Source organism: Caloenas nicobarica, chromosome 1, assembly GCF_036013445.1.
Source record: "Caloenas nicobarica isolate bCalNic1 chromosome 1, bCalNic1.hap1, whole genome shotgun sequence".
Taxonomy (NCBI): Eukaryota; Metazoa; Chordata; class Aves; order Columbiformes; family Columbidae; genus Caloenas; species Caloenas nicobarica.
The window spans coordinates 67279084-67291906 of NC_088245.1; the positions used below are offsets into that span (position 1 = coordinate 67279084).

At 46.5% G+C, this 12823-nt stretch overlaps 1 protein-coding gene across 1 annotated transcript in view; it reads left to right on the plus strand.

Annotated features, from left to right (window-relative positions):
- The window catches only part of CACNA2D4 (calcium voltage-gated channel auxiliary subunit alpha2delta 4), a 125487-nt gene that overhangs the window by 15018 nt on the left and 97646 nt on the right, over positions 1 to 12823 (plus strand). The window contains exons 6-10 of the mRNA XM_065632503.1: positions 2811 to 2942; positions 4004 to 4064; positions 4674 to 4824; positions 6427 to 6501; positions 7726 to 7815. Coding sequence (XP_065488575.1) covers positions 2811 to 2942; positions 4004 to 4064; positions 4674 to 4824; positions 6427 to 6501; positions 7726 to 7815 — 509 coding nt within the window. The remainder of the gene's footprint in view (positions 1 to 2810; positions 2943 to 4003; positions 4065 to 4673; positions 4825 to 6426; positions 6502 to 7725; positions 7816 to 12823) is intronic.

Here is a 12823-nt window from a genome sequence, read left to right on the forward strand (position 1 = left end):
GTAAGGGCCTGTACTGGCCTCTACTTTCTCACTACTAGTAGGTTGCTGTGGAAACTACCACTAATAATACTGAAAAAAAGGATGGGACAACAACAACACCTGACAGAAAAAAAGGGCTCAAAAGATACTGCTCCAAGGCAGTCATGTCTGTGCTGCAGTCCCTCACTGTGACATGGCTTAGGTATAATTTGCTCTTGGAAGACCTCTAATGATGTATCTAATGATCCATCTTAGGCAGGCAGTAAAGTCTCCTAGGGTTCATCTACCCAATCAAAGATGCTGTGAGAACAAACTGTGATGTGAATTTATTGGCAATGGTTACTCTTTACAAAGGGCCAGATCTATCCAGGTCTCCAGGTGTCAAGGATCTCATTGATTTCAGCTGAGAATTTAGACCCCGCCTACCTTTGTTATGAGGCACTAACACCTCTCAGGAACACTCTCAGTTCCCAGCGAATATAGAGGACTGGGGGTAATTGACAGCTGCTACTGGGACATGAGTGTTCTGGGCTATTTTCCATTCTCAGCAAACCTTTGGCAGTCTGGCAGCTCCAGAAGCCCAGGGAGGCACTGAGGCTCACATGGCCTTGTCTATGCCTGGACTATGTCCTCTCCCCCTGCACAATCACACCATTCCAGCCACATACCAGAAACTAGTCCGGGCTGGTCAGCACACTGCCAGATGTGCAGGCTGAGACACCAGTTGTGATTGTCCTAAGTTTACTGTTCTTTTTGGCCAACAATCGAAGCTGCCTGAACTGGATCCCTCCTTGCTTCCCCATCAACTCTTCCCCTTGCACAATTTTGGGCAAGAAAAAAAAAAAACCAAAACACCAAACAAACAAAAAAGAAAACAAAAACAAAAAAACCCACACAACCAAAACCATACCAACAACGCCATTACTTCTCTCATAGATGGAGCACCTTTACAATCTTCAGGACCAGACAGGGCAGACGCTGGTGATTGTGCTATGTTATTTAGAAGGACATAGAGGGAGGGAGTTTCATTTCTACCATGATTTTAAATTAATTCCACCTGGTCTGGCAGCCTCAGACACTAAAATCTTGCTCACAATTGAGCCACCAGCAAAGTAGGCTGTTGCTTACAGCAGCATACAGAAAGAGATGGCCAAATGGCTGCTGTCAAAGGCAGCAGAGAGGCACTGCCCAGCTGCCTGATTTCTTGCATGTACAGCTCAACACAAACCATTCAGCTGCTCTGGCTGTGGCGGGAGGATGAGCAGGAGATGGAGGAGGAGGATGAGGGCTTCTTCCATGCTCGGGGCTCCTCCCGAGAGCAGTGCCTGGCCAAACTCACTCCCCCTCTTGCAAACAGCAGCAAGCCTGGCTCTCCACAGCTCGTTTAGCTCCCTTCCTGCATGAGTTACTTGGGCCTCATGGCTGGGGAGCCACAGTTCAGTTTTTCCCCTATTGTGACTAAAACCGCCTTTAGCAAAGTGACTAAACAGGAAGTGGTAGGTCAAAGCCCCATGCCTTTCAACATTAATACAGTTAATCCTACAATGACAGGTTTCTTATTCCCTGTTTCTACTGCTGCTGCTCTGTTTGGTCTCCTGAGGCAATGAGTCTACACAGACAGCAAATATACACTGCCTCATATGACTCCCTGCAAGTCTGCAACTTCCTATTGATTTTGAAGAGATCAGGGGCAGGGAAGGACAGCTCAGGCTTTGTGAAAGTAAGGACGGGCAAAGAAGAATAGAAAGAATTGTTGGAGAAAGAGGAGAGAGAGACAAACAGCATGTAAATCCTAGAGCTGCTCTGTCTTGGGTAATTATATCTAGCACAAATTTAAACGCTCTCTGTAGAAAGGCTGTTCCTCTGAGTGGTGCATCACGCAGCTGCCTTACAACATCCACATGTCCCCTCCTCGGTGGCAGCTGAGCCCTGTCTGTGTGGTGTGCCAGTTGTGCTCAGCACAGTGCTGGTTTTCCTGGGTCTCTCGGAGCCCTCTTCCAACCAAAGATAAAGCCCAAGAGCAGACAAGGATGGAAAGAGAAATGAGGTTGATAGCATATGACCAAGCTGAGATTACCTGTAGTGGCCAGTGGTGATCTGCCCTCCAGAATTTACTTAGAATCATAGAATCATTTCACTTGGAAGAGACCCTCAAGATCATTGAGTCCAACCATAACCCAACTCCAGCACTAAACCATGTCCCTAAGAACCTCATTTATACATCTTTTAAACACCTCCAGGGATGGTGACTCCACCACTTCCCTGGGCAGCCTGTTCCAATGCCTGACAACCCTTGCCATGAAGAATTTTTTCCTGATACACAATCTGAACCTTCCCTGGCGCAACTTGAGACCATTTCCTCTCATCCTATCACTTGTTATTTGGGAGAAAAGACCAACACCCTCCATGCTACAACCTCCTTTCAGGTAGTTGCAGACAGTGACAAGGTCTCCCCTCAGCCTCCTTTTCTCCAGGCTAAACAGCCCCAGTTCCCTCAGCCGCTCCTCACCAAACTTGTGCTCCAGACCCCTCACCAGCTTTGTTGCCCTTCTCTGAACAGTCTCCAGCACTTCAATTTCTTTCCTGTAGTGAGGGGCCCAAAACTGAACAGAAGATTTGAGGCGGGGCCTCACCAGTGATCACTTCTCTGTTCCTGATGGCCACACTCTTCTTGATGCATCCAATTCCCTGCCCAATGTCAAAGCTTTGGACAAGGCTGCATGCCTCCTGGTGCTGCCTTTGTTTCCACCCCCCTCCTCCATTGGGGGTGGTGGATGTCCTCCCCTCTCTTGCACACTTTTTTCTCCATTTTTCTATTCTTTTGCCCACAGACCCTGACATCCTGAATGGCGTTTACATGTCAGAAGCCTTGAATCCTATTTTTGTGGACAACTTTGAAAGGGATCCCACGCTGACCTGGCAGTACTTTGGCAGTTCCACTGGATTCTTCAGGCTCTATCCAGGTAAAAGAGCAGAGGTAAAAGAGCAGAGATTTGCTTTGCTCTTCCAGTGCGAAGCAAAAATCTTGCAGGACAGAGTCTGTGCCATGGAAGAGCCCAACAGGAAGGCTGGGGCCAGCATGGCCCCAGGGAGGGCAGGATGCAGTGAGCAAAATACTCGGTGGATGGACTGCTGCCGCTTAGGCTGAAGGAATAGTGTCCACGGCAGGCATAAACCCCTTTTTCTCATGTGGACCAGCTCTCCAGACATGTTGCCTTTGCAACCCCAGAGGAGTCTGCTTGCAGGGGTGTGCCTCAGGCAGACTGCTCTCCAAAAAGCTCACAAAACCCCATGGCAGGACCTGTGACTCTCACAGGTGGGGTGCAGAGGCTGCAGGAAGGCTCCCTGCCTCATGCTCCCCTGTGGTTTTTAGTGGCAGCTACAGGCTCTCTTCATCTGAGGCCACACATGGCAGATGGATCTGGTCAGCCTGACTTGTTATCCACTCGCCAGCTGTGAGTGGCACATAAGGTCACAGCATGAGAGGGAGGCCCCATGTTCGGAGGAACCCATGAGCTCCTCCGCAGCTGTAGCTTGGCCTGGTGGCCCCTTCGTCAGATGGCTGCATGCCCTTGTTCTGTGACCTGTCACATGTTGCGGAAGAGGAAAGCAGAGAAGACTGTGAACAGAGCCTTTAGCAGGGAATCTGGGACACGTCCTTGTCACCGCTGCTGCTTTGTGATGCTCTCAACAGCCCTTGGGGAGAAAACGATGCTGTTGAAAACTACATGAAAGTGGCAGAAAGTTCAAAATAAGTGCAATTGCTCCTCAAATTCAAACAGACTATGTCTAGGTACATTTTTAAATAGAAATTAATAGATAGTTTACCAAGAACTGCCGAAGACCATGCTGCTCTGCTTGTATTTGTGCAGAATGGTCACTGCTATTGCTGGCCAGTCTCATGTGTCCTCATGGGGTATCCGCACCTCAGCAGTGAACAGCAGAAGTGAGGGTGCCTGGGGAGCAGGGAGCAGATGTCTGCTTGTCTGTGTGTGTTGATTGCTCCTTTTGCTGCTCCCTTCAGGAATAAAGTGGTTACCAGATGAGAATGGAGTCATCTCCTTCGACTGCAGGAATCGTGGCTGGTAAGAGTTTTGGAGAGACTTGGCCAAAGCACCTTTCAGTCTTCCTCTCTCCCTTTTTTCCAAGGTGACACCTTGGTGAGTTGCTGATTAGCAGGTACTGCCCCACGCTGCTCCTGAGAGAGATGAGTGGTACATAAACAAATGCAATTGCAGGCTGGGAAGCCCAACCACCTGCCAGTGCCAGCTTTCCATATGGCATCTAAAACATACCACATGGAGATCGCCACCAATGTCTCCTTCCTCTGTCCCATCCTCTTTATAATTCTGTGACCGGAGGGATGGGGCTGTTCAGACTCCTGAGATGCAGAGCATTCACTCAGTCTACTCAGCATGGCTAAAGGAGGCTTTAGCAGTTGTCACTCTCAGCTGAAAGTGGACACATGTCTGCAGGAGGCCCAGCACTTGACAATGCAGGAAGTGAAATGCTGGGGCTGGTGAGAGAGGAAGGTGGGTAGGAAGGGACCCATTGGATGTCCAGCCTGACCCTTCTGCATAGCTGTGCTCCTGGTGTATATTATGCTGTGGTTAGCATCATGTGACAGCAGCACACCCAGCATTCCTCCTCCCCATACGTTCACCCTTCTTCCTTGAATTCTTCTTTTTATAAAGGTACATCCAAGCAGCCACGTCTCCCAAGGACATTGTCATCATTGTGGACGTCAGTGGTAGCATGAAGGGCCTGCGGATGACCATTGCCAAACACACCATCATCACCATTTTAGATACTCTGGGAGAAAATGACTTTGTCAACATCATTGCAGTAAGTATGTCCCATTTCCAGTGCTGAGTTATCGTTTTTGTGCCTCGCACCAACCCTTCAGGCCCCTCAGCAAACTACAGGCATTAGAGTGGCGTAACTACAGTGCTTAGTACCTATATCGGATAGGGGATTAAAACCACTTATCCTTGGGAAGTCAGCTTTGTGTGGTCAGCAGGGTGGCTGCTAAGTCATCTCACTCCCCTCTATGGAGGATGCCAACTGCATCTTTTTGCTTACTTTGGGATATGACTGCAACAGATAACAAGGTGCTGTAGAGAGACACCTGAGCTAACAGGGACCTGAGCTAATAAATCCACCTAGAACAGCATAACATAATACTGTGTTTGGGCCCAGCAGCAGTATAATCCTCAGGATAATGTTTCTAGGCTAGAAAATTACTGCCATATGCTTTTTTATGCATCAGCATCTTGCAAGGCTGCAATCCAGTTCAGGGTCAGTCTGCACAGGCCTGCATGGAGTTTGGTCAGGTTGCCTTGGTGTTACTCACTCCCATTTTAAGCTCTAGCCAGGATGAGGATGGGCCAGTTATCCACAGAGAACCAGCACCGCTAACCACAGAAAGCGAAACATTTCCATGCTCCATGCCAAGACTGGGGATTTGCTGCCAGGTTAAAGGCAAATGGCTGCTCACCTCCTAATTTTCAAAGCTAATTCAGGCACCATCTCTTTCCCCAGGCTCCTTTCTGTAAAAGTTTGCCAGGGCACGGTCACTGAGATATAAAGTCTACTTTTTGTTGATAGCTACTTAATGTGTAGGATGGTTGGAAACTGTAGTGGTGACAGCTCTGTCTTTATATGGCTGGATAGATGAAAGAGTGAACAGTGTTGGCAGTAAAATTGAGGGAAGCCGTTAAGGAGTTTGAAATATCATCTGTTCTTCAATAACAATCTTGGAAAGACCACATAACATACATTTCTTTGCTGTAGTCACACAAAGAACCTACTGGCTCAGACAAATTGTAGCCTGACCTAAGCTTTTATGATCAGCTGGGCATCAGCGGCCTGCTAGCCATGTTCTTATGAATCATGCTCTTCTTGAACCTTGCAGGAAAAGGTTTACACTGGCATATTTTACCTCACATATGTATCAGGCTAGAAGCATACACCCCACTAACTATCACAGTTTGGTGGTTGTGCAATAACTCGATGTGTTATCATTCGGCTGTGCACCAGAGGCATCAGACATTAGGCTACAAAACCACTTGCAAGGTTCATCTGGTGACTGCGGGCTCAAAGTATCCAGAAGCCAAAAACATGTGCAAATAGTGCTAGAAGAAAAACCAGGGAAACAAGCTAATAGAGTATTGATAAAACCTCTGGAGTGTGAGTGGGAAAAAAAAGTAACTTTGTATGTGTAGATATGCTCAGATAGAACTCAGCAAAACACCATAATTAACACATTATTTAAACAAATACAAGATTCGTCAAAATTAGAATTTGCCATGATCAATGCAAATAATTCTTAAGGGGAATAGGTGGCATATTGCTCCATACTGTTTTCTGAACATCCACCTAGGACTTGAATCCATTTTGTGAATTTTCTCCCATTACAACCCCTTTCTTTTCATTTTCTCTTTGCAGTACAATGATTATGTTCATTTTATCGAGCCCTGTTTTAAGGGTATCCTGGTCCAAGCAGACAGAGATAACAGAGAGGTGAGTACCAGGCTCCTATTGATGTTACTCAGGTAGTACTCTTAATCTAATAAGTACATGGGGTTAAGATTCTGTGACATGAAACTCCAGTGACAAGGAATAACCATCTCCCAGGAGTTGGGGGGTTTGCATTAATATTTCAAAAACAAGCACCAGATCAGTGGCTTATGCTGGCTCCATGGTTCACATTGCTCACGCAAAGCCTCTGTAACACCAGGTCAGCTGGTTAGCTAAACAGCAGCGACCAGCTTCCCTGCGTCACAACAGACTCGGCACCACCACGCTGCCGGAGCACAAGTGGACCTGTTCCAGACTGCTGTGGAAAAACAGCGTGCAGGGGGCGAAGGTTCTCCATCTTTGAAATCCCTTGTCCTCAGCCCTCACAATGGAGAAAAATCAGCCTTTTCCTGGTGAATGCTTTCCCATCCTTTACGAGAGTGGACTGCCAGTAGTCTTTCTCTTAGGAGGCCTTATGCTGCTCTGATCCAGGAGGGCTCAGCAGCCCCGAGGTGCTCAGGCTGCTCCACCACCATCTGGCCTGACTTGTATTTTTAGCTACTCTTACTGTGGTTTTCTTCCTTTTTCTCTCTTTATTAATAAACACAGAGGTAGCACATCCCTCCATGTCTTCAACAACCAGCTTTCCCTCCAAATTTCTTTCCCAGCTTAGCCGTGCGTCACAGAGTATGATTCCAGGGTGATGTCTCCTGCAGTGTTTCCCAAAGTAACCCCTAGTCTTTTGGTCACTGTCCATCCTACAGAGAGCAGTTTCTGAGGGTTTAATTTACAACCAGAACAATGCCTGTTAAAATTTGAATGCTTTTTTATTACTTTTCCCCCAATCCTGTTGTTCTTGCATGCACAGGAATGACTTATTTTTTTTCCTGAAAGGGTAGGTAAGGAAAATCGGGATTTCTAATAGTTTTGTCCTTTGCATGACGTTCCATGGACCAGCAATGGTTCACAGCCCACAGGCAGAGAAACGCAGTCGTGCTGTGGCTGCTTGAGCGTAGGTGCAACATGATGGCACTGCCAATGGAGCAGCCACTTGACTTTCCCACCTCCATCCACCACAGTGGAGCACTGCCCTGCCAGTAGCAGTGAAGGATCAGCAGCCCAATGGCACAGACTTTTCCAGGTTACTCTTCCCTAGCCTCGGTCCCAGGGAGTGCCCTGCCTGCCACCTGCAACTCATTGCTGCCTTTCTGCCTCTCTTTTTGCCAGCACTTCAAGCAGCTGGTGGACGAACTGCAGGCAAAAGGAGTGGGGACTGTGAACAAGGCTTTGACAGAGGCCTTCAAGATCCTGAGGGAGGTAAGAGAATTGGTGCTGATGCTTGCATAGGGCACACGTGTCCCTGCCCATCCCTCCTTTCCCCTCTATGTCTACATCTAACAGCTTAGTCCATCTGCCATGGTCCTGCAGGGAGGAGGCAGTGTGACCTGATCTCACAGGGCCCCAAATTTGTGACGAGCAGTGTGCAGGGGTGACATGGCTTCATTGAGGTGTTGGTTTGTGCGTGGTGCCCTGGGGCTGCCAATCCCTGCCCAGGAGGGCAGCAGAGCGGGCAGGGATGGGCAGTGGGGTGCCCAGCAGAGCAGAACTTGCAGGTGTGGGGACTCTGCTGATGGGGTGCTGGGGCAGTGGCAGCCTTCCTGCTTTCCTTGGCTGGCCCCACCAAACCAGCCTCTCCTCCTCTTCCTCATTTCTGCATTGTGCCAGCTCATCTTGGGACAGGAGGATTTTGGCTGCTGGCTGAGCAAGATGAGGGAAACAGCCCAAGAAGTCTTGACATGACCCAACAACTGACCCAGCTGCCCTCGCTGGACTAAAATCAGTTGCTTTTGTGTAGAAACTTCATGGACTCCAACGGGAGTGAAGTTTTTATTTCCTCCTGCTGTCAGTCTCATGATTTCTGTGAGAGTTATAGGGGCTGGGATCTGCTCCCCTCAGTGCACAAGGAGTAACCCGGGGTAATTTTTCAGGAGCCAGCAAGGCTTTGGTCTTGTGTTTCTTTAATGAGCCCCATAACCGGGCATTGCCCAGGCACCTTGGTTATAGATGGTGGCAATAAAATATAACTGATTGGCTAAGGGCAATAATTCTGGACATAAGTAATGTTATTAGTGAGCCTTAGTAAGTAGATGATGATGAAGACATGAAAGATTATTCTCAGGCTCCAGATTTATTTCAATGTCAGTTTGCTGAGGATCAGTGCTTGGGGGAGAAATCACAGGTACAGGAGAATTAATCAGTCTGATCACGTCCTGTGATAAGAATCACAAATGATTCATTGCCTTATGTGAATAACTGGGACTTGTAGCCTGGAGGTAAACATACAACTTAACTCTGTTTCTTAAGGAATATTATCCAAAAAAGGACCAAGAGCCAGCTGAATACCCCCACCTCCTCACTGTACCATCCATAGTGGGATTGGCATCAATGCCTCTGGTGCTGACAAAAATGTGGACACAGTACAGTGCTAGTGGCCATAATGATGGTGTTGATGCTAAAGGTAGCATGCTAGAGGTATTAACATCCCAGGAAAGATTCTCCACTCTTACTTATTTTACAAACTAAAAGTTTAAGTTCATTGTCTATGGTAATGCTGTTCCTAATTTATGCTAATGCAAGCATGATCAGCACTGAACCCAGGGATGATGGTAGCTGAGCTGACTTGTCTGTGGTAATAGAAGCATAACTGTCTTCATGGTAACTTGAGATGAGTGTGATGTAGCCTTGACATTGCAGTAATAGGACGGTAGCACTCCTAGTGGTAATGGTTCAACATCTTTGGGGCATTAGTTAGCAAGATGAATAGGGAAGCAGTAATGATATAAACCTAGAACAATTACATGGACTAGATGGCTGCTAGATTTATCTATATGTATCCTTGCATTTTATGACAAAATTAACTTCATCTTTAAAAACAAAGATCCAGAGCCTATATGGGTCTCCACTGTATGAATCAGAATATTTAAACAATTTTTCCACCAGAGGGAAAAATATTTCTTAATATGTAATATAACACTGGTTATGTACAGTGACAACACATTAAAGAAGCCCAATGCAGTACAACTGCAGACTCTCTCAACCAGCACAGCCAGTCATGCAGGCACAGATGCTAAAACTGGGGTGGTTCCACTAATGATGAGACCTCACACCTCTTTTCTGGCAGGCATGGCTCACTCACTAGACATTATGCAAGACTCAAGGAGACAGGACCCTTGAAAAACCCTGCATACTTTGGGTCAGGCATGCCCCTGGGAAATAGAAGGTACATGGTGGAACAGCTGAGACAGAAAAAACTGCCTTCCACTGACATAGCTGGACCAAAAATACCTTCAGAGAAAAAGAGTAGTGTTCATGCAGCTCAGTGGACTAACATAACTCCACTGCGGTAACAGAGAGAATGCTATTTGGCAGGTAGAGAAAATATTGGCATAAGAAATGCAATCAACAGTTTAAGTAGTCATCACTTATCCTGATCCTTCCATGGCTAATGAGGTCAAAATGGCTCTGAAATTGGTTTTAGACAGTATGGCACCCAGTTGTGATAAAACCTTCTGATGTTATTGATTCACAAAGTGAGGTGCTGCTTCCCTCATGCCTTTCGTTATCGCCTCACATCTGGGGAGAGGGTAGTTGAATCGGCCATTTGTGCATCTTTCCTTTGAGCATCTGCAGATGAGGAAAGGTGGCTGTGCACTTGGTGGCTGCTGGTGTCATTCTTCTGCATCTTGGGAACGGCTCTCCATGAAACAGGAGTTCAGAAACAGTGATTTTTTTTCTTGTCAAAGAAAGGTGTGAAGCAGGGCTATCTATCTCTTCCACCCAGCTTTCCCAGCAACAGTGGTTGCAGCTTTCTTGCAGCATGACAGAAGAGAGATAATTCACTGTAGCATGGACCATGATTGCCTCCTCTCTAGCAAACTGGGACCTCAGTCCAAGGTCACTGAAGCCATCAGCTGGGCACCTTCTTGATAGCCAGCTGTGGGCCAGCTGCATATGCAGCAGGAGGCCTGCAGGACACCCCGCAGTCACTTTGCAGCTTCATCCCAGGACTTCTGTCTACCTGGTGACATTCAGAAGAGACAGAGATTGTGTCTCGGTGCACACACAGCAGCCCCAGAGGCTGCATGTACACAGGCAGGCAGGTGGAGGATCAGGCCTGTTGTCCTGCAGCAGTCTTCCCCAAACTGTAGCTTCCCTTCTCATCTAGTGTGCCTTGGTATCATCAGTTCAGAGACCCCAGGCTCTGCAAGTACCACAGCTAAGCTCCTTAAGGTAAAAGTGTACCACCTGCAAGTGCTCATAGGCTTTAAGGACTCTGAAATCTTCTCTTAGAGCTTTTCAGGTCTATATCAGTAATAGGGGAGGAAAAGGGTTTCCATTGTTGTGTCCTGAAAAACAAATCTGTGCTGCTGCAGTCGTGCAGGTGGGAGAAGGGGGAACTTTGGTGGAATTGGCCACCCCCTTCCCATCCGACAAAATTCACATTCTCAGCTTGTAATCACAGCCGTTCCTCACAGACTGTCCTGTTATTGTTCACAGGGGCATACGCAAGAGAATGAAAATGAAAATTGCTACATCGCACTGATGAAACAGGCTTTGCTGATTACAATAGACAACCAATAATAATATCTGTAATGAAAGTGACTGCAAAATTTCCCTGGTAATTTTCCTCAGTCCAATTGCTCATAGAATTAATAGCCCAGCAGAGACCTACTCGATGAGGTATGAGTAGCAGAGAGAGGTTGAAGAGCAGCACCGTCTTCGTTTTCCTCCATTATGCTCCGGGGTAGACAGGCATATTTTAATATGTGACGCAATTTGCAGAACAGTTTCAGGAGAACAGTTAGCCAGAGCCTTCCCTACCCCTCTCTGCCATGCTCAATAAACCACTTAAACTCTCTATTTCAATTTAGCCACACACCAAGTGGTTTCAATAAAATATGCATCCCAGGGAAACCACGGTGTTAAGCATACATTTACAAAGTGCTTCAAAATTCTCAGACATCAAGTGCTATCTTTTGAGCTCTTGTTTATCATGTTTTAGCCTATCTCGCTGCTGCCTTCTCCTCTTTGTTTCAACAAGCTTGGCATATCTTGTCCTCTCACCCTTTTCCTGTAGGATTTATACCCCTTTGTTCTGGCCACTGCTCTGCTCTTGGCTGCTTGCAGGCTGTCTGCCTTCCCTGAAACACCATCCTCCCAACAGCATGTAAGTGCTGCAGCTGAGAGCTATCAAGTGCTAAGCAGAGCAGAATAATTACCTTCCTTGTTTTACACACTATAGTCTTCTTAACAGAGCGTAAGACAACAGTTACCTTTCTTCAGACAGTCACATTGCTAATTCCTATCCAGCTGATCTGCCTCTGCCTTTTTCCTCTCTGGCCAGTATTAAGCCTCCTATTCTTTCTAATGTAAACCAATTGTAAAGATATTAATATATTTTCATAGGCATGCCACATATATGTGTGTATATACATACATACGCAAACACACACCCCTAATACTATTCAATATATATGACTTTCTTAGGATTAGGTAGTACAAAATCTGTGACTCTTACGGGTCCTTCTTTCTCAGGATCCACTCAGTGTAAGTAGGTATTTTGAAAGTTGATGTTTTTCTGACCCCGTGAAGGAAAAGAAACCCCAGGTTCTTTTCTCTGAGGCCATCTGGGAATGATGCCTCATCTTAACACCAAGCTGGTTTAATGGTGCTTTGACTTGCTGCTGAGCTCAGGCATTACACCAATTTCAAGGCTAATTATGAGTAGTAGCTCCAAAATGGCAATAGGTGAACAAAAAATGATGAAACTGGTAACAAACTGGATTTCAGTGGGATGTACAATGCCATATAACTTGAGCACACTGGTATCATACAAAGAATAAACCTGTTTGCTGCTGTGAGTAATCAAAGGAGTTTGTGGCTTCTTGCGCCTCATCTGTGGGGAGACCCATTCACTTTGTACACTCAAAGAGGACTTTGTTACTAATTCTTCTGTCAATGTGCTAGATGTTTAAGGACAATCTTCCCATCTAGTTTCTTCCCTTCTTGTAAAGCATGTTTTCTGTTGATTCCCTCTTTATCCTTTGGAATCTTGTATAGTCCCAGTCAGGTCTCAGCCCATGAGGCAAGTAGTCCAGCAACACCTTCAGCAATTCTGTCCCTCCCTGCTGTCCACAGACTATTCAAATGCTTTCAATCAACTTTTTCTTTAATCCTAACACTCTGTGACCCTGCCTGTAATTCATTCATGCTTTTCTTTGTTTCTTATCACTTCAGCATGTGCCCGGCCATTACAATATTGTCC